The 25,963-nt window shown below is 36.2% G+C and overlaps 1 protein-coding gene across 1 annotated transcript in view; it reads left to right on the forward strand.

Moving 5' to 3' along the window:
* Positions 1-25,963, forward strand: part of IPO11 (importin 11) — a 102,839-nt gene that overhangs the window by 16,140 nt on the left and 60,736 nt on the right. The window contains exons 5-17 of the mRNA XM_075725972.1: positions 3,529-3,601; positions 6,960-7,163; positions 10,954-11,086; positions 12,035-12,093; positions 12,946-12,994; positions 14,722-14,792; positions 15,861-16,053; positions 17,515-17,667; positions 17,931-17,974; positions 18,854-18,944; positions 20,390-20,437; positions 21,079-21,184; positions 25,129-25,255. Of these exons, the coding sequence (XP_075582087.1) occupies positions 3,529-3,601; positions 6,960-7,163; positions 10,954-11,086; positions 12,035-12,093; positions 12,946-12,994; positions 14,722-14,792; positions 15,861-16,053; positions 17,515-17,667; positions 17,931-17,974; positions 18,854-18,944; positions 20,390-20,437; positions 21,079-21,184; positions 25,129-25,255 (1,351 nt within the window). The remainder of the gene's footprint in view (positions 1-3,528; positions 3,602-6,959; positions 7,164-10,953; positions 11,087-12,034; positions 12,094-12,945; positions 12,995-14,721; positions 14,793-15,860; positions 16,054-17,514; positions 17,668-17,930; positions 17,975-18,853; positions 18,945-20,389; positions 20,438-21,078; positions 21,185-25,128; positions 25,256-25,963) is intronic.

The raw sequence follows: 25,963 nt of genomic DNA on the forward strand, positions 1-25,963 counted from the left end.
TGGAGGAGCATTCTTGCAGACAGATAATATGTTCACATAGCCTTAATTCCTTACTAAGTCAGTGCTAAAGATGGTTTCTTTTAGAACAATTTGTCTTGCTTATTTATGTACTTGTGGAGGACTTTCAGTCTCCAAGAACTTTCCCAGAAAGTCAAATGCCTCTGTACAAGTGCGCTGAAGTTAGTTTCAGATGAATCACGCAGGACTAGCTTTACCCTTCTGCTGAGCGTTCGTGGTTTTTCAGCTGCTACTACTACAAAGCAGGAAAATGTTGAGATCGCGAATTCTTTGGACAGTATAGGAGTTGAGTGTTTCATTTGCTGAAATACATAGCTACAGAACAGTGAATACAAACAACTTGAAGTGAGCCTTCTGAAATATTTTGCCTTCTGCATGTGTTCACCAATGCTGTCAGTCCTATTCATGCTACTTATTCTCCATGTGCCTTGGACTTAAAGCAGCATTTTCCAGTGAGAGTGATTTTAGAGATGGGGCTATGAATTTTCTCCCTTGCGGTTTCTCAGGCAGCTTTCCAGATGGCCGTGGAGAAGAGCATAGGGTTGTCATAGCCTCTTTTCAGGCACAGTTTGGCCTATTTTTTTGAAATTGCTGTCAGCCTTCTCAAAAGGTGGTCTCACTCAATGATTTTGCACGTGATTCTGGTTTCTTCAGAAATGGCTTTTCTTGAGTTCAAGTGTTATTAAGAGTTCCTTTTCTTGAACATGGTTTTACAGGTAATTACTGTTAAATCCTGTCTTTTGTGGACTTTGTCCTCTGATTAGATTACTGTGTTGGCAACTTCAATAGTGTTTCTCAAATCCATGTTTTCACTTGTTTGAATGATTAACTATAAGTAACTTCTCATTTTCGGGTTTTGGGCTCATGAAATAGACAACTTTTTTTCACAAAGCTCCAAAGTAACTTTTTAAATATTTGTATAACGTGTTTCCCCATACCACAAACACAGAAAAAAAGACGAGAAACTTTGAAGTCGCCAATTGCGAAAGACTGCAACGCAAGTACTTAGAAGTTCATCTCTAGGAGGGCTTGTTTTCATTTTTCAGTTGGCGTAATTCAGTGCGGAAGGGACATAACTTGGCGACTGATAGATGTTCTTCCTAACTTGTAGGCTGCCTGTTAACTTTTTGTAGGGAGCTGTGGGCCTTTCTTGCGGTGCGTAACGGAGGGGGAAGGCGGCCCGGCCCGGCCTGGCGGGGGCCCGGCCTGGCGGGGGCCCGGCCTGGCGGGGGCCCGGCCTGGCGGGGGCCCGGCCTGGCGGGGGCCCGGCCTGGCGGGGGCCCCGCCAGGCCGGGCCCCGCCAGGCCGGGCCCCGACGAGCGTGCTCTCCAGCAGATGTCGCTCTCGCACCGCCTGCGCGGCTGATCCCGCCTTCCGCCCTCCGGGGCCGCGCTGGGGATCGCTCACTCGGCGCGGAGCGTTGATTTCTTAGAGTTTTTTTTTTTTGGTTTGTTTGTTTTTCATTACTCTTTGCCAGCTCTGCCGATCATAAGCTTCCGTATTTGAGGCGGTCATCCTCATGAGTCCGCTTCTTTTCCTTTGTTTTGCTTGTCATGGCAAAAGCTTAATTATGGCATTTTTATTTGTAGTAAGTTAGGAGTTGAATGCTTGCTGCTCTTGGAATATGAATGTGACGGGTATAATTAAGAATAAGTAATTAAGGCACGGGGGCTCATGAGCTCACAAACAAGGTAAATTAAATAACACAGTAGAACACGTTTTTTTCTTTACAAACCAGGTTTTAGGCGCTGTTATCCCTCAAAGTGAGTTTTTCTACAAGCCACATTTAATTGAGATTAGATTTCTTACTTGTATTAGTAATAGCTTTCAAGTCTTAGAAACCACTTAGAGTATGCCTGTATGTGTGGGAATTATATACTGCATTTTTGTATTTTAGGAAAAAAAAAGGGACCAAAGAAGTCTTGTTTCCCTAAAATGTCATCTAGTGGCTTTAGATGAATAACTGAAATAGTTCCCTGCAGAAAAACTTTTACTCTTGCAGAAATCTTTGTCAACTTTACCCAAAACGTTTTTAGGTGTCACTTAATTTTATGTAAAAATATCTTAAAGCCTAGGTCTTGATAAAATGTAATTTAAAAGTGGCTACTGAGTGCTATAAATTCCCTTGAAAGTGAAAGTTGGCGTGCAGTTCTGAGTCACCAGTGAAACAACAAATTGCCCCCCTTGTGTGCAATAGTTAGGATGATAACACTTTGATTTAGGAAATAGGACTTGTGTTACATACAGGGGGAGAGCGAAAACTAGAGTATTGTTGCAAATGTTTGATTTTAGGGTAAATCCAACCTCTGTTTTTTACTATTTTGAGATTAGTATTTGTCTAGATTAGTGTAAAAGCTGTGTTTTAGGGAGCTTTAGGCATTATTTTAAATCTCACTGTATAAAACTACTGGGTTAGTGTTTGTGCCTGAGGTCAGGCAACAGGAAGTCGTTGTGCTGGTGTGTTTAAACTTAATTTCCAGCCCCTAGACTTTGTTGAGGTATGATGATTGCATGCATACTTCTAAATCGTTGCAGTGTTAGGTGAAACAGTTTCATCTAAATGACATTGCATGATAACTTAAGTCTTTTTCTATACAAGAAACAGCTTTCTAGGTGCTGTCGGTAAATGGAAGTGGATTTTTTTTTTTCCCTGCTTGTGTAATCTATAAACACCAACAAAGCATTTTTAAAAGCAGTCTCTTATGTTTTCTGCCTGGAACTTAAAAGAAAATTGCATAGGTCTTATGAAGTTTGAATTAGTACAGTAGTGATATGATACTGTAACTTGTAGTCTTAAACTGATAAAGGTCACTTACAGCTTAGAATTTATGCTTCCTACAAGTTTTCCCTGTGTTTTTGAACACTAGATCAACATATTTTTCACTCAAAGGTATAATTTTCAAAGGAACCATATTTTTAAATGTAGCTATATGACTTGCTTGTAGAAAAGGATTTGTAGTAGGAAAGGATTATTGCTTTTGCAAAAAAAGAGCTGTCATCTGATACCATGATTGCCTTATAGTGGGAACCTTTTTGTCATTATCCATTAGCATACATGGGCAAAGTCATGCTCAAGTCATCAATCCCCACAGTAATAACTGTATAACAACTGTCTAATAACATCAGTTTATAGCTTGTATGGTTTTCCCTTATTTTCATAATGTATCTGGGTACCTTACTCTGTGAACTTTCTCTTTTGCCATTTGTGTTTACAAATGTCACATCAAAACCTGAGGTTAAAAGGCCTTGTAAATATTTGTTCCTGCTCTTTATAAATATGTCTGAGATAATGGAAAAATGAGGGATGTTCTCTTGATAGTTTGTCAAACTGAAAAACATTAGTTTCAAGAAGATGGTGTATGAATCTTCGTCCAGTCAAACACAGATGCACAAATGGAAATGATCGTTTAACTTCTGTGTCTAGTAATAGTGAGAAAATAATTATAAATATGAATTAATAGTTGTTTTTATTGAAAACTAAATAATATTCTAATAACTATATCCTGACAGTGCTCTTTCTGAAGAAGAAAAAACTACATTGCGTGCTGGACTTATCACCAACTTTAATGAGCCAGTGAATCAGGTTAGTGGTGAACGATTATTACTCTCACAGCAAATGCTTGTATTGGTATATAATTTGGTTTCTTTCTTTACAAAGTGTTTAATAATAAAGTTGACAAGTTGCAATTTACTTGTTGCCTTTCAGACTGATCTTTATGTTGAAGTAAGATCTTTTTCCATAAGTCATAATTCATAGAATCATTTAGGTTGGAAACAACATGTTTTGTCTCTTTGGTTTGTTTTTTGTTGCAGTGGTAGTTTGTTGTCCCTTGCTGTTTATGCAACAATTTGGTGCAATGGTTCAGGGAATGGATGTAGCTCAAAAATAACCTTTTTTCCCGGAGTGGTTCTTTTTACAGCTGTATCTGTTCTATGATATGACTCCCAATATAGCCATACAAGGAAGTGTAGAGGTGGTGTAACAGGAATGAGCTGTTGAGAATGCTGCTGCATAAACCCACCTAAGAAGTATTGCTGTCATGTGTCTAATCACAGAATTGATGAATTTAAATAGGCATAATAAAGCTTCAGGATGATAGTGTCTTGTCTTACATAAAAGTGACTGATTTTAAGCTACTGTTTTGATTAGAATAAGGATTTATTGTTAAATTAACTATAAAGCTAATGTTAGGGGCTCAGAATAAGCATATGCTAGATGAATCAGTCTTCCTCCTGCTAACTTATTCTTGCTCATGTAAGTATGAGATTCTGCAGGGAAGTGTTTGCTAATATTTTAAGCTAGGTCTTAAAGAAGTTTTTCAGGAAAATACAGAAATGATTTGCATAAGGTAAAGCTTAAAAAGAAAAGATATAGCAAACAAACTTCTCGTTCTGCAGACAGTTCAGTTTCAACTTTTCAGGATTTCTTGATGGGATTAAAGTTATTTGTAGGATTACAGCAATATACCAAAACTAGGGTAATTGAGTGTTTGTAGAGGACCTTTGTGCAATGACAATTTTGACTAGCATTTGTAGTTTTTATTTCAAATGCAGTTTTTTAAAATGCAGGTAGACATAGAAAATATCTTTAAATTTGTAGTGCAGGTGTAGTTTCAATGAAAAAAAAAAACCCAAACAAATTATTACCTGTTTCTTTATTTCAACGAAAAAGAACTATGAAGTATGTCATGTTGAACCATAAAGTATGTGTCATTTACACTACTCCTGGGTAGTATAAAATTTATCAAATATTTAATTTTGGAGTGGTTGCATGATATTTACATTTCTAAAAACCTAACATTAACTGCATTGTGTGTAAAACAGTTCAAACTTTTTTTATCAATATTTTTTCCATGCCTCGGTTTGCCTGCTAAGACAATAGTATAGTATATTTTATAGTTATAAATTGCACTGCTGATGAACAGTTCTGCAGTTCTGAGAGTACAGTTGCAGGCTGAGATTGGAACTTTTTTAACTGACATTTTAAAGACTAGCAGCTTTAGGTATTTATTTGTCTGTCCTTAGGATATTTTTGCAACCTAGTGTCTTAAGATCTGGAGGATTTTGTTTTATTTTATCCCAGCAGCCTGCTCCTAAATGATTACCCAAACAATTGTTGTGATACTGAAGTATGTTTACAGAGTCCATCTCCCCTTCTTTCTCCATTGTTCCCCAGTCTGTGCCCTACATATCTTGAGGTCTCCTTTCAGAGGCATCTTTCATTTAGTCCCCTGTTTGCTTGATATGTCTGAGTTTTGGTATCTTGTGTTCCTGACGAATGCTCTCTTCCAGCCACAGATACTTCATAACGCAGTTGCTATCTGCTTGTGCTTTCTGCATAATTGAAGGTAGAAAAAGTATGACCCTTGTATGTATAAAAGGCAAAAAACCCAACTCAAATATGAGAATTACACATAGTATTTAGATGTGATGATATGAGCTGACTTCCAGGGGAGGGGGAGAAGAAAAACAGAACGTACCATATGTTGGGAGCATAATTTCCATGCCCTCTGAAGATATTTACCATATGAAGGGAACGGAGGAACAAAATACTGCTTGAAATGTATGACAGCAGATTTTTTTTTTCACTTAAAAAGCCAGTCCTAAAGGAAGAAATACTCTCGGCATCCCTGGAGAGGTTGCTTCTTGTATCACATACGGAGAAGAGTTTATTTGCTCCCTCCTGCCAATCAGCATCACTTGATCAAAAAATAAGTAAGACTCCCAGCTCTTCCTTGCATTGATGTCAGTTTTCTGAAGCAATTCTCCCTAAGCAAGTGGGTAGGAATGAATATTGTAGGAAGTTTTGTGGGGTGGCCAGACTTCAGATGAAACATCTGAGGAAGCAGTAAAGGAGGGCATGGCTATTCTCTCTTATGCCCGTAAGTTGCTTGGATTCCTTTCGGTAGCATAAGAAGGTGATTTCTTCCCTAGGCTGGAAGTGTGGTGATGTTTGTAAGCTTATGTTGAAGGTGACAGCGTCTGCTTCATTAATCCAATCAAGCACCTTTACAATGTAAATGGGATAAGAATGGGGAAGCAAGAACATGAAGGTTTTGGATATTTGAGGTGGGGTTATGAGCGATTATACAAAATTTATTAAAGAATGTTTAAGGCAAGGGAGTTGTGGAGCAGCAAAGTGGGGAATAGGCAGAAAGAGGGTATAAAAAGCACCAGTCGTGTAAACCATGGCTGGTCGGTGCCCATGTCAGAACAAACCCTGTGCCTAATCGCCACCACACCTGTCCTGTCTTCTGATTGAATCCCTTAATTATCTTTCTGTGTAATCTCACTCTGTTCATTGTGTGTGCGTGCTGCAAGGACTAGGTGCCAGCTACTGGCCAGACTGGCGTGAGTAGGATTTGGTGCCAGCACCAAAGTCAGATGGTCGGGGTGGTGTAGGTGCTCGTGGCCTGTGGTGTGAGCATCTGGAGCAAGTGAGAGTCTCGGCTTCAGCCACTGGGACGGGACTGCAACTTACAGGCACATGTGCCTGTGGGGAGGCAGTGTCTCTCTAAAAGCTAAAACTCAGGTATAGTAGAAATAAGGGTGATATGTGTTCAACAGTCTATGTTTGTTTGTAGAAAGCGATAGAAAAGATCACTAAGTAAAAAGTGGTTCCCAAGTGTCTGTTTCTTCATTTATGTGATTTGTAGAACAAATAAATTTAGTGGTCTTCATGAAAAATTTAAACAAGATAGCCAGCTTAGCATTTTGTGTAAATATTTACTATAGACATAAAATAGAAGGCCTTTTTTTTTTCTATGCATTTGTTTGCATTCAGCAAACTTAAAAATAGCTTGAGAAAAAACACAAAAAATCTAGCAATCTATATGAGGTTTTTTTAATTCAGGTTTTATTTGGCTGATAACTTCTGCATTGTACATGTCCTAAATGATCTTTGACTTTGTGGTATCTGTGTTTTGTTTTTCTTTTTGCAGATAGCAACTCAGATATCAGTACTGATTGCTAAAGTTGCCAGGGTGGACTGCCCAAGGCAATGGCCGGAACTTATACCCACTCTTCTAGAATCTGTGAAGGTCCAGGATGATCTTCGACAACACAGAGCGCTGCTTACCTTTTATCATGTTACAAAGACCTTGGCATCCAAACGGCTTGCTTCAGATAGGAAACTTTTCTATGATGTAAGTAATGTGATGCAATATTGTAGAGCATGCAAACCATATATCGTACATGCTTACCACTTCCCATGGTTAGCTGGCAGTGCATTAATGGCAGGTATGTTGGCTGTAATGCCTGCCCTTCAAACAGAAGTTGCTCTTTGGTAGGTTTATGTACAATATGAAGTAACTGGAAGTCAGTTTCTAGGTGAAATGTTTTTGAGATCTTAATTAATTTTGCATGCAGCTTGAGTGTTGTTATAATAACTTGTGTTAAGAAGCAGAGCTTCATCTACAGAACAATATCTGCGTATCAGCCTTTTGTTATCAAGCCGTACAGCAGACCTTGTTACATATGAATTTGCAGTGTTTTTGGAAGTGTGCTCTAGATTTGTAATTGAATATAGTCTTTAAAAAATACTGGGTTTTAGGCTTCCATACCACAGTATTTTTGGCTTTTATTGTTGGTGGGAATGTGTTTGGGGGCTTTCCATATTAACTTCTTTCTCCAGGTTAATTAAAAGGCAAGATGTGAATGCAAATGCCAAATCTTGTCTCATGCAGCTTACGTTTTCCATTGTAAGAATCCACTGATTAGAACACAGATTTACCTTTGGCTGTAGGCTGTTGCATCTCCAATCCCATTTGGAGTTAGGTAATGATGTAGTACAGCTAACTGAATTTAGTGAGTTAAATGTCTTTTCCAAACATGTTACATTTGAACTTTTGAATTTTTATTTTATTCCTCCATTTTAAAGAAAAGATTACAGTGCAGATAATGAGGGCTATTGCTGAAGATTTACCTATTTATCTATGTAGAAAAAATTTTCTGGCTGTGTAATCATTAAGATGAAATTTTAATCATCAGGAGTCTGAGGAACTGAAAGCTGGCTCTTGTAATAGGACAGGACTGAAACCATTATATGTTGCTATGAGATATGTGTGTAAAGGAACAGTGTTTTCTCTCTGCCATGTTTAGGTATGGATAATATAATCTTTGCATAGGAAATATTTGTTTATTTTGAAATTTATTAGGCCATTATACATGCTCTGGATAATTGAACAATACAGGTTTTGGTATATTCAGAGATACTAATTCCAAAGTAATAAAGAGTGAAACGAGATAATGACTTCTTTTCTAGAGCTCTCCTAAATCAAGGTGTTGCTCATACAGCTGGGTTACGCAGCTGAAAATATTGTTAAGCTCAAGGATATGGAAAGAAAAAAAGAAATCAAAGTCCAACCCCAAAGCCCCACTTCCATAAAACAGCCAAATCCATATCAACTCAATAGAGGGACAGAAAGAATTTACTCATAAGGTCCAGTCTTGGTTGTTAAAGTTGTCATGTCCAACAGTACCTTTGCTTTATTCTCACCATCTTACCAGGTTCAAAAAGAGCTCAGTTACCTTCAGTCATTTTTATGTTTCTTAGAAACTCATTAAGTCTGTATGAAACTTCTTCCTTATGGAATGCCATTTTTCCAGCATGGTATTTTCTTTGTATATTCTTTTTTTTCTAGACTGTGACAACCTCAGACATGCAAAGAAAAGGCTTATAAGAATTTTTTTTAGATTTGTAAGGCAGTTCTTATCAAAAATATCATTGACATTTCATTTTAATAAGCATACTTTTTAAGCAGGCTTTTTCTACTTAAATGTTGTGTTTTTAATTTGTGGATATGTTCAGTATGCAAAGTTCCCCTGTCATTCAGTTTGACATGAATGAAAATTTTCAGTGCATCCAGTTTCAGTGTGTTGGGAACACTGTGTATGTTCACAGTTTTTTGAACTTTAGGTGGGAAAAGGAAATTTTCTGAGCATCTGGCACTATAGAGTTTACATTTAAGGACTGATTTTTTTCAATAATGGCAAAATTGGACAACTTTGAAGTCTGCTTCTTCTGTCTCCTAGTAAAGGTAATTCACATCTGTTGAGTGGCATGTCTTTCTTACGGAATGAAGCCATTTGAAGCTGAATGTTCTAAGAACTTAAGTAACAGATTGCAAATCTTCTTGATACTTTCAGATAAGCAGTTACAGTTTCAACATTTCAGGTTATCTGAAAATTTTTTTTCCTGAAACTGAAGTTCTGCACAACTTCTATCTTAAACTAGAAGCACTTTTCTTTACAGTCCTACCATAAAGTACAGGAAGGTTTTGGGTACCTTCTCTGCTACAGGATACACACCATTCTGTTTAGTCTTTGTTGAACTTCAGTGAGGGTTTTAATGATTGTTGCAATTTCTTTGCTGCTTTGGAGATGGCTGAATCTTGAAACATGATCATAAACAGGAATCTTGAATAGGTATCGTCATGATCATATGGCAGCCTATGAAATCCAACACTGAACAGGTCTGCAGTCTTTGCTTTTACTGTTACTATTCATCATGAGCAGTTTTCATTTATGAAGATATTTCATATTTGTTCTTTAGCTTGGGTATCTTTTTACCACCACCAGCATGCTTAGCTTGTTTTGATGACTAGAGGAAATTTCAAGCAGCCCAGCCCCATGACTAGGTCTTTAGGTCCTGCAGTAACACAAATTGTAATTGCTAGTTGAATGACTTCAAGTGTAAAAATGTGGTGGGTCCTCCTAATGGATACTGTGTGTATTTGTGGTTCTGTCCCCCCAATTTTTAATCAAGCAATTACAGTTTTAAATTTTTCTAGTACTAAGGTACGCTGATTGGATGAAAAACAAATGGGTTTATCCAGAGTATGTTCTACTGTAAGGATTATTGCTGCTTTGAATTGTTTGGTGTTTTTTGGGGGGGTTGTGTGTGTTGGTTTTTTATCTGAGTTGTTACTGCTTACTATTATGGTTAGTATTGGTGTATTCTATTTAAAAGATACCCGCCCAATACCCAGAGTCAACCCCCAAAACATGAGTAGGTTGAAACTGATAATTATTTATTGATATATATAATTGATAATTATTCAGTGATGGGATTTTGCAACTTCAGGAGCACACCATTGAATAATTACCAAGTTTCCGTTGTCTCACCTTTACTCAGTCAAAGGAACCAAATAAACAGGTCATATGTGCTTTTGGTTCTGTTGATGGAATATGTAGCAGACTAAGTGCAGTTTCTTCCTTAACTGTGAAGCTGTCGAGTGCTACCATAACTGAATGAGAAAGTCTTTGTCTTCTGTTTATACTTCAGATATCTTTATCAGATAAGCACTGTTTGGAAACTGTAACGTGAATTCAGTTTGAGATTTGTTCAGTGCTGGCTGATCAGAAACTATTTGTCATTCTATATTCTAAATAATTTGAGGCAAGAAGTCAGGGTTTGCAGCTACCAACAAAATAAAGTTAGTTTCAGTGTAGGCATTGTTCAGTACTATTTTTATTAGACATAGGCATGGAACTGCTAACTGTGTCTCAGAGTAAGCTGATTCAGCTGTTAACTATGCTGCAAGAAAACAGTTTAAGTCTTGTGGGAGAGGAGGTGATGAGTAGAGTGGATAGTTTTTTGAAGCCTCATACCATGTTATAGACCTGTGGCTGTATTTAATGAAAATCAGATAAGAAAGGAGGCCTAAATAGATAACTTTAAAGTGGTAGTGTCATAGACCAAGTAGTCAGGGAAGCAGGTGAGTCTATCATAGTATCTTCAAATTAAGACAAGGCATTTTTCTGGAAAACGTCTTTAGATCAGTACAACCAAGAAGTGAGTGAAATACTGTGCTATACAAGAAGGTGGATTAAATAATTTAACAGTCTAAACTGGCCTTTAAAATTTAGGAATTTATTATTCTATAGCCAAATTCAGGAAATAAATATATTGTTGGTCTGTCTTTCCTTTTGCAGCTTGCATCAGGTATTTATAGCTTTGCGTGTTCCTTGTGGAATCAACATACCGATACATTCCTACAGCAAGTTTATACAGGGGATGAAGCTGCAGCTATAAATTCACTAGAAAGAACCTTGTTGTCATTGAAAGGTAACAATACAGAATGATTTCAAATATAAGGAATCAAGTAAGTTTCTTCACCACGAACGAGTAAGACTTCTTTGGTAAAGAGTTAGCCTTCTCTAACAAAGCTGTGCCCATTAAGAAAACCAGTAATCTTGGTTTATTTTACCTGTACCTTTAACAAGGCAGAAGGAGGATTGTTTACACGGAGGGGAGAGAAGATACTCTTGTTTCTCAGTATGTGCCATTCTGATATGCCTGTTGTAAGAAGTCAAAGTCTAGGAGGTGGGAAAGTGGAGGGGATAACATGATGCTTTTTTACATGTGTTGTAATTTAGGCTTGGATCTGTCTGTCTTTAGGCACTTAACTGAGGAAGCTGAGCTATGAATTTTGTTGCATTAAGTTCACCTTGTGCTCAGTGAAGAGGTAGCCTTAGCAGTCAGTTTTTAGGTTGATGCTCAAGTAGTTACCAGTGGGGTGAACAGGCATCCTTACCATACTTCGCTGTTTTGAAGAACTGAGATGTTTGTGTCCAGTGCTTGCAATGCAGATGATACTAGTCTTGAATTGGTTTAGAAGGTGCAGCATGAGGCTTCTCTGGGTTACTGGCAGTGGTAAACCTGAGAAAATACGTAAGATGGCTTATGGGCCCTAGTTGACCGTACTTGGCCCTTTTCCTGCTGCAGAACCTTTCAGAGGCTGAATAGTTACAGCTTTTGCAGAATTCCTTGACTCAGTAATTCTTAGAGTTCTCTTCATTATTTTACACATAATGTACTGAATTTTAAAGTAATTTCAACAAGATTAGATTCATGTTAGGTATGGTTGAGGCATCCAGAGGCCTAAAATTAAATGTATTTTTTAACGTGGAGCTCTGGAAGAAAGGCACAGCAACTGTAATTGTAATTGTATTCTGAAATCTGTTGGAACAAGGGCTGAGAGATAGCAACACAAGTTAATTTTTTTTTTCCTAGTGCTTCGTAAACTGACAGTCCATGGGTTTGTAGAACCTCATTGGAGTGTAGAGGTGATGGTAAGTGACATATATCTGTTTCTAGTTCTAGATTAGAAATCTTTAGTGATGATTTCAGTTGTTGTTAGAGCTATGTTTAAAAATCGCCGAAAGGTACACATTGGTGTTATGTAAAGGAAGATCAAGCAACATGCTCTCAAAGTTGTCCTCTCATCAGTTAAGAACTGTCAGATCCTAGATAGATCCTAAACACTGTGACACCAATGGCATGTTTAAAGAAAGAAAAGGTACCCGTTCCAATTTACATGTCACATGATAGTGACACCCCTGTTTCCTGCTGGAAGATATCTTACATGTACTCTCCCCCATCATTTGAAGAGGATGTTTTCATTTAGTGAACAATGTAATGGCGTATTTGTCCTACCAAATTCTGTTGATAGAATATGTCTGATTGAGATGAAAGCCTGTGGTATGCAGCGTATCTAAGGGGTGGTGGTGGGAGAAGAAACCCAAACATCTCCCTTAATCTCAGACGCTGCCTGCTTTGCTGGAGGAATTGGTTACCTACGACCTACATCCTAAACTACGAAATTGAGAACAGGAAATAACTGGATAAGCAGATTGTAAAGCATATGTCTATATTTACCTATACCACCTTCTACTAGAGATGTCATGCTGTTTGTATGGTGCTAATAAGGTCGGTTTGAATCATCTATGCAGCCTGCTAGCTAGCTAATTATTTGTTTCATGAGGACATTCAAGATAATCAATTAGTTCAGTTAAAATTGATAAGGTGACGTCTGAGCTAGTAACACATCTGAACGGACTTCAATTTGACTCAACTCTCTTCTCATAATACAGTACAAAATAAGCTTCATCTTTAAGAGACATGTATACTGTTATATTTTTCAGGGTTTTCTACATGCAGTGTTTGAACGGCTAAAACAGTTTCTGGAGTGTAGTAAGTATCTGAATATTTTTCCTTGTATTTGTTGTTAAATCTTAGAAGCTGGATGAAAACGTAATACAGTTTAGTGCATCATCATTAATCATTTAGGTGCAAGATATTTTTTATAAGTGCAAAGCTATTACTTCAAATGTTGCTGAAACTGTCAGAAAATAATTCAGTAAAAATGTCCTTTTATATCAATGGACTAAAATCCCACCAAAATTATACTTGGTGTGGTAATGCCAATTAAAACAAAAATCTTGAGCCATGAATTGACAAAGTATCCATATTAAAATATGTAGATGCTACTAAAACCTAGATCATCTTGAGTTTTCTTCTTTGGGAGGTTTTTATGTTTTTCTTTCTCTTGGAGTTTGCCATGTATTTTGGCAAGTGTCAAATGGGAAATAAAGAGCACATTCAGCTATATGTACTTTATAACTGGAAGAGTAGTAGTCTGAGACAGGCAACCACAGGTTAACACAGTCAACAGAAATATAAGCCTAATTGGCAGGTGTTAGTGCTTTTGCAGGGAGGTTACCTGAAGCAAGCAAAAAGATGATGTTTGGCAGTGTTGCATCTGAAGTCACTGCTCTTTTCTTGCTTGTACGCTTGTAGTAGACCTGTAGTAGACCAAGCGATTCGTTCATTTGAAGCCTGTCAGGTCATTCTTTTAGGATTCAAGAACACTTTTTCTGAGAATAGATGTCTAAACTGAGTAGAAAGAATTTTTTTTTTTATATAAATGAAGGTACTTGGCTCAGGAGACTGTACTTAGGTGAGAGGGGCTGATCTGGGCTCTGAGCCGTGGTTTCTAGAAAAGATGGAAACTGCCGCTGTGTTCAATGCCAAAATAAAACACCTTTTTTGCTCTTCTAAAATGCAGGCTGCTTTGCATGCAACTCTTTGCCCCTTCTACTACACTACAGTCATGCTCGTTCTGGTCCTTCTTTCATTTTTTTGCAAGATAGTTGTCTAGCTTTAATAGACTGAATTGCAGGCCATCCCATCCTGAATCTTGGCAATTACCATAATCCCCTAGAACATGAGGACTGTGGGGTTTGAATGTCTTAAGATAAGAACTGAGCTGAAGCTTCCCATTTCCCCTTTTCTAATTGGTAAGTTGTTTTGCAAAAGCAGGCATGACTACCTTAGAAGATTAGCATTTACATTTACTATATCATGGGTTTTGCCTGGATGCCTTCATTATGGCTCTTCTGTTTTTCTCTTTTTTTTTATAAAAGCTTTATCTATTTTTTGTAAATTCAGAATGTTTTCCAGTGTCCATAATCAATTATATTTTATGGTGGACCTTCTAGAAAAGCATATAGTATTATGTACTAAGGATATACCATGATTTTAATAAAAGGGGATTTTCATCTTTTCAATGCTTTTTTACCTCTTGTCTATGCTAGCATTTGTTTGCATTATTTTAACTGTCTTTTGTCATTGAGTTGCCTGTAATGATGTTCCAACTGTTTTATTCTGATCAGTTACAGTGAATTTCACTGCAGTGGAGAGAAATGGGAAAAGATTTCCTGCCCCCTCCCGCCCCCAGTACTCATTACCTTGAATTTGACTTTGAGTTTATTCTGCCGTAGAACTTTTCTGGCTGCCCTGATCCCTGAGCTACAGATAAAACAAGTTGTTCTCCAGTGTTAATTTTTTTAAAACTTAGCTATCCAGAAAGAAAAGGAAAGTCTGAAAAAATGATCGCTGTTGAATATTTGATTTACCAGGTAGAAGTATAAGAGCAGAAAACGTATGCAGAGATCGTCTAGAAAAAACTATAATTCTGTTCACTAAAGTGGTAAGTAAATTTTCCATTCAGTTACTGAATAGTTTCCCATTCTGGTGGAGCAGTCCCCATTCAGATATGTATGTGCCTTAGAACTGATAGGTTTCAGATCTATTGAATAAGTGGCCACTTCCAGTTTATTGAAAGAAAATTAACAGCAAAGTGTCTTACCCTCTGTGACTTTTGTATTGTATAACAATTTTGGAGTTGTCAGCTAATTCTGTGCAACTGTTAATTGCAAGTATTATCGGAAGGTAATTTTAGCATTGTCACTTGCTCTGTTTTTAAAAGATATAAAACCTACAGAATTCCCAGATTCTATTTTAGGACTATGGGTCTTATTTAAATATTCAGTCTATTTATGAGAAGTGGGAGGCATCTGTTGACTTCACCAAAACTGATATGAAGGTTCTCTGACCCAACATTTTTAGTCTTTGTCATAGTACTTCTTACTTTGAACTACCAAGCAAAGTATGTGAGGCCTGTGCATCTTTTTCATAGACCTGAAGAGAAAACACCCCTTATTAGCAGATAATCTACCACCTATAGGAAGTCAGATGCAAGAATTCAGGCTTACGCATTTTTGCAGTAGTACAGAAAAATAAAGGAATTGACCAGTGCATTCTAGGCCACTAGGTGAAAGCTAAGCTGAAGAAGCAAGTGCTTGTACTGCAGTGGAGCGGGAGAAAAAGGAATAAAAAGTTACTTCCCTCATGCCTCTTCTACTTACAATAATTCTAATAGGGATGAATTATCTGCTAAAATGTTCAGGGTGTTAAGTGTGGCTGATGCGTTTTATATACCGTGTTCTAGAAAGTTGGGCTGGTTGAAAATGGGTATTGTTCCTGAAACTTTAAAAAACGTTAGTTTTGCACATGAATCAAGAATTTCAGGGAAAAATAATGCTTCATTAACCATTGATACTGATCTCTTCCTAATTTCCTGTCTGTGTTCAATTTTCTATAATTTTATATAATTTGGCACTTGTTTTTGATAACTAGTTTATGAAAGCATTTAATAAAAGACTTGCACAAAAAGTCATTGGATTTTTTCTTGCTCTTCTACTTCCTTAATTTTTAGCTTTTGGACTTCCTGGATCAACATCCTTTTTCATTCACCCCTTTGATTCAGAGGTCATTGGAGTTTGCTGTAAGCTATGTTTTCACAGAGGCTGGTGAAGGAATTGTATTTGAGCGGTTTATTGTACAGTGCATGAATCTCATTAAGATGATTGTAAAAAATTATGCTTACAAGCCATCCAAAAATATTGAAGGTACTGCTGCTATTTACTAAAACAATTTTTTTATAACAATTTTATAAAAACAATTTTTTTATAAGAGAGTTATAACACTAAAACTCCTTTAAGACATTCTTTTGAAACGCTTAATGTTTTAATAGTTAGTAATGTATGCTTCTGTCTCTATATTGATAATTCTTATATTGATGGTTAAAGTATTAATATATAGAGACATTGATTTGCTAAAGTAATTTTAAATACATAAGGAGCATGGATATCTTTTCTTTGATTTAGTTTTCATTGAACTAATTTTAAAAGGTACTAAGGTATGGAACTTGGTTTACTTTTATCAAATGGTTAGATGCATCTTTCCCTTGAGAAATGTTTGATAAAATGGGGTAGTTGCTGAAATTAACTAATACCAGTACTCTGAAATAAGAAACACAGTGAATTTGATATAGAGTGGAATATAAAGAAGTTTATATGTCCTGCTTTGTAGGACTGTGTTTCATTTAGAATCTTTGTACACTGCTGTTTGTACGGATAATGAAAAACAGAACTGAACTGTAGTAAAAAAACCCCAGACCTTCCACATCAGTTTGACATTTGGCAATGACTAGATAACAATTAGCATTCTCTTTCTAAATTTGAAAACAAAAAAAGTTTCATGAACATACTGGTACGTGTCAGATTACACAAACCCAGCTTTTAAAATTCTTCAGAATATTGATGTGTTTCAGTGTTATTTCATAATTTTATAATATGTCAGAATGTCCTAAATCCACTGATTATTAACAGAAGTTTCTACTCACAAAAATGCATAGTTGTGTTTGAGGTTTTGAAATAGAAATGTGGTCACTTCAGACAAGAAGAATATAGCACATTCTGATGAAAGCTATAGCACTTGACTTTCTGAGAACTGGGTGATTAAAACCAATGAAAATAGAAAATTTATTTTTCTTAAATTTTGAATGACATATATTGTTTGTATTGGTTGTATAGCATATAGTATTTGGTTTTATTGCTGCTTTCTTTAACGAATATTAACTCTTAAAAAGCCCAAGTTATTTTTAAGATTGTATTTGGATAAACTTTCTGAATAGGTATAAATGAAACTTTCTTTTGATTCTGTGTGGTTTTTAATGCACTAATGCTAAATAAAAAAAAAAAAAAAAACCAGCAGGTAAACACTTTCTCTTTTCATGTACATAGTAGCTGAAAACTATTATAAATACTTTGTAAGGCCCTAACAGCCCTTCAGTCTAATTGTGCTAGTAGAAAACTCTCTTAAAAGTAAATGAATTTGAGAGTTTAACTTGCTTTAAAAAAAGTACTACCTGAAAGTCTGTTATGAAAGTCTGCCATGAAAATGTTTTTTTTTTTTTCCTTTGAGGATACAAATTTCTTATCCATTGATTTCTTTCTAATTTTACTAGACTACTATTTGATCATTAAGCTGCTTAATTGTAATTTGGAATTTTCTATGGTTTATTTCAGATAGCAGTCCTGAAACTCTTGAAGCACATAAGATAAAGACAGCATTTTTCACATATCCAACACTAATGGAAATATGTAGGAGATTAGTCACTCACTATTTCCTTCTGACAAAGGAAGAATTAACCATGTGGGAAGAGGACCCCGAAGGCTTCAGTAAGAAACGTTGTATAGTTGGTTGCAGTTTATTTAGGTACTGGTGTAACGGTTTCATATCCGCATTGCCTCTACCAGTTGCTTACTGCAATGTTGGCTGTTTTATTTTTTTGCAGTCTTGTTATGTGGACAAATATTGCCTCTAGAGGTTGTTTTCATAACAAGAGATTTCTCAGTAGTCTGATATTCACATATCTAAATACTATGCTTTATTTGAACCATAGTTGAAATAATACTTTTTCCTTTTCTTTATAAAATAATAGCTGTAGAAGAGACAGGAGGAGATTCTTGGAAGTACAGTCTCAGAGTAAGTGTTTCAATTTGAAAGAAAACCATTTGACATTTCTGGATGCATTTCTTGATAGTCTTGTAGCCAAAGAGATGATATTTTGTAGAAAGATAAGCTCATGCTTTTCAAAAAATCTGTAGTTAACGAAATGTCATTAGAATTAGTATAAATTAACCTTCTTATCACTGTTCAAACATGCTGCAATACACTGGCAACTATGCACTTCGTATTCTAGGAAGGAGGGAAAAGGAGTTTGCTTCAGCATTTGTATTGTGTATTATCTGATGGTTATTAAACCCAGTAGAAGTTGGCTCTTTAAACTGGTGACTGATATTATCACTTATGACTTTGTTAGTACACATGATGAATGAAGAAAGTTTCAGATGCATCTATATTAGTATTGTAGTTCAGATCAAAAGTATGCTGTTGTAGTGAATCTCCCAATTATTGCTGCTGTGGCTTGCTTTGCAGAGAGATCTCAAAGTTAATTTGCTGTGTTACATTTATTTTAAAACTAAAAAAAAACCCCAACCCTGCGCATCTAGCATGTTCCAAGTGCAAACAGGTATTCAGTCTAGATGACTCAGAGCGAATAGGAAAAGAAACCGTGACATACCTGCAGTGTGATCACTGGCTCAACACCAACCATTTCAAAGATCCATTGTTCTTCTACTGCAGAACTGGCTGGTATAGATACAGCCATCAAAATCTTGCTAGAGTTAAGCATACTCTATAGTAGGAAGAGTGGTATTTCATATAATACTAATTTTGCTACAGTATATTGCATTTTAAATGACCTTTGGTGCAAGTTAGTCAGCACTTACAAATTCTAGCATAAAATGTATTTTAATTGCATTTATTTTGATAGATTCTAAACCAGATCTTTTAATTTTTCAGCCATGTACGGAAGTTCTTTTTATTGATATTTTCCATGAATATAATCAGACTCTTACCCCTGTGCTTTTAGAAATGGTTCACAGTCTACAAGGTAAGTTCTTTATAAAATAAAGGAACTGTAAAATGTAGAATTCTTTACATTCAGTTTTGTCAACTGTTAAACAACTTCACCTTGTGATATCTAATTTTATATAGTGCATTCACTCTGTATTTTTGAAAGGACATACTAATATTTAAAATTATTTCTAAACCATAAAGAAAATGCAGTGTATATATAGAAAGAGGAAATCCTAAGGATTCTTTACTTTTTGTCATAACTATTTCAGATGACTGACAAAGACTACAGCATGTCTAGATTCATGAGGTTTCAGCTTGCATGAGAATGGTCGACAGACTTAATAAATTCTGTAGGTTGTTTTGTACTGGGAACTTCCTGTTCAAATGTTGCAAGGCAGTTTATGGTAATTCTGCCATGTTTCTGCAAAAATCCTGGGGAAAAAAACAGGTTCAAGTTATGCTCTCATTTTGGAGTGTCTAGAGCACTTTCCAAATCTGAAGAATCTGCTTTAAAAATTAGTGTTCTTCTGTATGAAGACTGAATTCTTCATAGACTGAGGAATGATTCAAGTTTTCTTCACCCCCACACTGAGTTTCATAGTGGTCATGAAAGATAATGAGTGGTAGCTGTCACGTTGTTTTCCCTGTCATTTTGGCCTAGGTTGTTTCCCCAGGTTGTATCTTACCTGACTTAAAATATTTTCTATTTGAACTTACCAGAATGGATCAGTATATTCTATTAAATAGAAATAAATACTAATTCTCTGAGGGTGGTTTCTGACTTCAGAGAATCTCTTCATAAAACACTTTGTATACATAAGTTTCAGGATGGTTTGCTGTGCTGTGATACTGGGAATGGTAAAAGGTTCCTTACAACAGTGTTGACAGTTATTTTGTTTTTCCAGAATTATGGAAGTTAATACTTCCATGCTAAAAAGTACACATACACTTCCCACCTGCCCCCCCCCCCCCCCAAAAGCCCCTGGCAGCCATTTCTGGGTGTTTTCAACTTGAAAGTTAGTGTTGAAGTACTAGATGATAGTAAGAATTCTTTAATTCTTAAGATTTTGGAGAATTTTTGCTTACACATTGTAAGTACACATGCACACATATATAAAGTATATAGGAACTAGGTCTAGGACTCTTGGAAATCGTATCATGTAGTTGACAGCCTTCAGCAATTTGCAGGTCTTGAGTCTGTTCATTTAAAATACATGTTTCTGACTTACTCGCGTGTTGCTGTTAAAAATGTTCAGCTCCAAAGAGGTCAGTCAAAAATAATGTGTGAAAGCAGAGATTTGATTTTAGTATATTCACTGAAGAAAGTATTGAAACTGAAATAACTGAACTTGTGAATAAAACAAAAACAGCGAAGCAGTCCTTTATTCATAGCAAACTATACAAAGTGTAAAAGTGCAAAGTTGCTTGTGTTCTTTGTTTTAGTTACACTTTTTTCTTTATTTTAACTTTGTCTTGTAGGATCTACCAATGTGGAAGATACCAGTGCTATACTGATTAAAGATGCTGGTAAACTAAATTTACTTTACCTTTGAATTAACAGAGCTGCTTTTGTGTATGTGCTTGACTTCTTAAAAGTTATATGCAGAATTTGCAAGATTTTTTTAAGACATTTGAAAAGTAGGACCTAAATCCCATTTCTCCTTGCACTTGATGTCAGTCTTCACTTTTCTAAATGCTCATGTAAAAATATGGCGCTTTTTTCAACTTTTTTGTGAAACAAACCCTTAGACAGTATCCCTTACTGTCCTTCCCTCTCTGCAAATAAATGAGCTACAGTGCTTCCATGGAGATACTCTGTCCATTTTACAAGTAAGGAGATTTTATGGCAAAAGAAAAGAATTGGCTAAGACCTTTGATGGAACCATTCTTGATGTTAGAATAAGATCTTCATTGTTCTTAGGGCTTTTAACTATTTTCAAGAGTCTCAGTTTTCTTCTGTAATACCTTTCTTCTACTAAAATTTCGTCCAGAGTTCCCTTCGCTATCGTCTGATGATATCTTTCATCAGAAAGATACACTTTAGTTTGTTTTCTGTATTATGTTCAGGTTATCAAAAATGCTTTTTGAAACTTAAATTATTCTGATTATTTCATATTAAAAATTAACAGTTAAGCAAACAATAAAGCATAACTATTGTTTTTCCCCAGTGTATAATGCGGTTGGACTGGCTGCTTATGAACTATTTGATAGTGTGGATTTTGATCAGTGGTTTAAAAATCAACTATTAGCAGAACTACAGGTTTCTCATAACAGGTAAACACCTTGGTTTGTTACGCCTTCATCGTTTAAATATGAACTGTTGATACAAATCTGGTAAGTTATAATGTCTAATAACTGCAGTCTTGAAAAATACTCAATATTTAAACATATACACTAAATGAGCAGAGGTATGAAGTACCTATAGATAACTGATACAGTCACAGAAGGGTGTGTTCCTGACAGTTTCTCTTTATGTTTAAATTACTGTGTGGTGGATGCTGCCAGGGGTCTGTAAAAATGTTATAAGTCTGTCCTCTTGTGTATATTTGACTTGACTAAACTTTCTCAGGACAACCACCTTTGCTCATTTAAAGAAAGATACTAAGGCCTCCTGAGACCCCAGAGCCCTTTAGGCAGCAAAGTCCAACTGAAATCAGTGGAAATAATCTCTGTAGAACTGTAGCTTAGCCAAAACAGTGATTTGTTGTTCTCTGCTAGTTTAAATACAAGCCCTCTATAGCACTCCTCAGTTAATTTTGCCAGCAATAAAGTGGGGTTGTGTTGTAAAGTGTGAATGATTACAGGCTGGTTCTACATAAAGAGTATTACGTAGCCCATCTGCTGTGGGTTTTCCATCTCACCAAAGTCTCCTTCACTTGGATGGCCTTCACATGAGTACCTTTTTTTGTTTAGTGGGTATCAGAGTATTTTGAAAGATTGGCTTGGGCATCTTGGTACAGACTGAGCTGTCCATCTCTAACTGACTAGAAGGCTGTGTTCCTCCTTGTTCCTCAAACTGTCACTGTTTCCTTAGGGGAAGGACAGTGACTGCTATTGTACATGCTAATCCTCATCAGATTAGTTCCACTTTCCCTTTGACTCTGAATAAGTATGTCCTATTTTTCTCATCAGAGTTATTTGCAGTAACCCTAATGTCCTTTAAAGAACATTACTGGGTTTTTTCTTCTACATTTGAAATTCATCTTAACAGACATAATTGTTATCTGAAATACAAACTAATTTGTTTCTTAATACCCTTAAGAGCTACTGTAAATTGTAAATGATTTTCCATAATGAGTTGCCAGCCAGCTTTTTATTATTTCCAAATGCCAGTTATAAACACTTTCTTTACAAATACAGCTCACTTTGTGTAGAGTGGAAGATCCTGCTAAACTCAGAAATATTAAAATGCTTCTTTTCATTACAATATACTTTTTTAAAAAAAAAAATTATTTACTTTTGGATGTATAACCTTACTTCAGAGTCACAGACTAATTGCCACAGTTGTTTACCTGGTGTCTGCTAATGTTTTTATTCTTTTTCTCATTAGTCTTTTTTTGGTATTATCTCAACTTCGCCTTGCTATCTACCAATGGCCAAGCACTGTCACGGTTAGGCTAACTGTCAGAAGAGCAGAAACAACAAAAAAAAGAGATCTTGTATATATGATTGATCCTTTGTTGTTGTGCCACACCAGCACCGACCTCTGAATAAAGCTGCAATGGTATTTGTAGCACATGCTGGCTTTGGCATTTTTATGCTGTCCACCCATATAGCATAAGTAAAACTGTCAACTGTCTTCTACAGTTGATATAGTTGTATTTAGAAGTAGGGAAGACACCTGATACAACCATTTGGTTGGCATTTATATACCCATGATGAAATTCCTGTGGGGACAGAAGCTTGCAGTAGAAGTCATCCAGGAGTTTGAAGCCTTGTTTGCTTGAACTGCTTCTACTGCTAGCATCATTGGAGACCACCATGGCAATAAGGGAGAGTGTGTTAGTAGTTTGCATGTCCAGATGAAGCAGATTGGAGAGTATGACCTGCTGTCTCATAGAATGTCTCATGGTGATTAGCATGCTTGTTCACAAACTGGTTCATGTTTGGGAACACAAACCTATGTGGTGTCAGCAGTGTCCATAGAGTTTACTGTGTTTTGTCATCTTTGAATGTTTATTGCCTGTTTATAGTGAGGCTGTCAACCATGACCACAGCAGTAGGAGAAATAGGGATTAATGAAAAAATATTTTTAAAGATTTTTAGAAACATTGCATTGCCAAACTTATCACTTACCATAATGTTTAGTTTTGTACTGAGTAAGGAGAAACTTTTCTGTAATATGAAAATAGTTTACTAATACAATCTTTCACAATAATTAAATCTTAAAGCAACTTTTCCTGCTGAGAAAGTATCAATGTGACACTTAATACTTTGATATCAAGTAAGATACTTTTGACTTGGATATCTGAATGCTGTCCAGACTGCGTAAAGCTACCATCTTATGACTATTGGAACAGAAGCTACCTTATTTTGGAATATGGTCACTTTTGCCACGTGAGCTTTAGGTCCAGCAGGCTCAATCTGCTTGTACTTAGTGTGTGCTCGTAGTGTAAAAGCTAATGATGTTCTAAGGGGTGAGCTTTACCTGGTCATAGTGAATGTAGAAATGATAGGACTTCAAAAATGAGCACCTATGAGCAGAAGAATTTCTAGGAACTTAAGTCCTTTTAAAATACCAAACAAAACAAAAAACCCCAAACAAAACCTAACACATACACCCCCCCTCCCCCCCGCAAAAAAATACCCCAAAGCATGCTATCTTTTCTACCAGAGGGAGAGAGAAAGAATATAAAGACGCATGTAAGATGTATGGGTTGTACAACAGATATCACCAGAGCTGAAAATCCTTGCTGTCAGCAGACAGTTATCTACTTATGTCATGTCATTTTAAGCTTTTCTTTGTGATAGTAGTTTGAAAACTATTGAATGCCAACCTCAAGAAAAACCTCTCAGTTTTTTTAATATTCTGATTTTTACAAGGTTATGTATCAGGCATGAGCATTCTAAGAATAGAGAAAGCTGTATCATCACAGCTTCTCGAATAAATAGAAGGATGTGTTAGTAAGGTAATGTCTTGTGTAACTCATGTTTCATCGTGGGTTGTTCATGCTTCACTGCCACTCAGTAAATCTCAAGCGACACTAGAATGTTATTCGTCATTAGCTTTGTGTTCCAGTCTGATGAACTGCTATATACAAGCTACTTCACAACTTCCACGTTCTCTGAAGGTGTGCTTTGTTGATTATCTCATAGTTATGGGAATGTTTAATAAATCACATCTATTAAATTTAAAGAAGCCTCAATAACTTCAGTTTAAATTGCTGTCTTGATGGCTTACAAGGCTGGCGTTTATCAAGTGAAAAATACATTTAGGATAACAAGGCAAAATAATTTGTTACTTAAAATTCTATGAATAGGGTTCATCTTGCCTAATTTTATACGTCTGCAAGTTAAAGATTTAAAACTGAGCTACTCTTCCTGGTCAGCTTTTATAATCAGTGGAGAAAAGTAGCAGCTCTACAGAATGCTTTTCTCACTCATTATGTTAGGCAATTCAGCTCGTTGTTCTGGTTCTTACTTCTTTGCTTTGACTCTAAAGCTGTTTGGTTTGTGCTCTTGTTGCAGCAGTGGTGCAAGATTAGATAACGTCAATTTCTTCTGCGGATAGTTCTAGACTGATGACATGAAATACTCTGGCAGTTGCTGTAATGCAGTACTTAAGCTTGCATTTTTAAATTGTATCTGGGCTAAAGTTCTAAGCATAAAAGGAATGTCAAGGAAATTGCTGGAAAGTATGATGAAAGCAGTAGATGCCATGATGGCAGTAATAAATAAAAGATTTAGTTTCTTTTATTGGTGTGCTATTTGCAGAATAAACTGTATCTCTAGTGAGACCTTCAAGATTCAGTCATTTAGGATGAAGCTAACTTTTTCAGACTAAGTTCATGTTTCCTGAGCCTTCCAGTGAAGAATTTTGATGAAAAAGATTTCTGCATTAAAGTTCTAAAGTTGGTCTTGACAAACTAAATCATGTAATAATTGTTTTGGGGAATAGTGCTTTCCTAGTGATTCTTGGATTTCTTTTTCATCAAAGTATTGTAGAACAGCAAGTATAATGAGTTAAAGAGTACAATTTTTTTTCTCCACTTTTAAAGATATAAACCAATACGCCGACGAGTAATGTGGCTGATTGGACAGTGGATTTCTGTAAAATTCAAATCAGACTTGAGACCTATGTTATATGAGGCAATTCGTAACTTGCTTCAAGACCAGGACTTAGTGGTAAGTATAAGTAATGTTTTGGATTACACATTTGTTCTGGAAACACAGGTGAAACATAAATACCATACCTTATGTAAACTTGATTGAGAACTTCATAACATCACACCTTAAAGTCTGTTGTGTCTTGCAAAAGACAATGTGTTGGGAAGTTGTGGTGGTGTTTAATTGTGGAGATGAGAAACAATAAGGTTGAAGACATGAAACAAGCCCTTAAGATGTTTACTAGGTGATGACTTTGGTGGGAAAATGTGGCAATAGCAACAGTCTGTATTTTGTAAGAAAGCAGCTGTGAATTGTCTTGAGATAAACAATTTATAAACAAATGAACACTTTGTGTAGATAAAAGTGACTAGTCCCTGCAATATACAGTATTATTTAAGCATCAACATAGTTACCTGCTAGCAGAATATGATAAAAGGCATTCGTTGCTAAGCTGGTTAAGTACAATTCTGTAGTTTTAAGCTACAATTTCAGTTTACCAGCAGGTGAGGTTGAGAAGCTGGTTTTGCCACTGTTTCTTTTGGTTTATATTTTTAAACAAACAGACCTACCAGCCAACAAATAAACTAAAGCCTAGCTACTTTGCTAGTTAAATATTAGTAATTGGCAGTCATAAAAGTTATCTCTGTGATTCCAGACAGCTTCAGCAGAGCAGGATGTGTTTCTGTGTCAGTGTTGTGACTGTTTTCAGTTAATGCTTTCTGAGCA

Source organism: Pelecanus crispus, chromosome Z, assembly GCF_030463565.1.
Source record: "Pelecanus crispus isolate bPelCri1 chromosome Z, bPelCri1.pri, whole genome shotgun sequence".
Classification (NCBI taxonomy): Eukaryota; Metazoa; Chordata; class Aves; order Pelecaniformes; family Pelecanidae; genus Pelecanus; species Pelecanus crispus.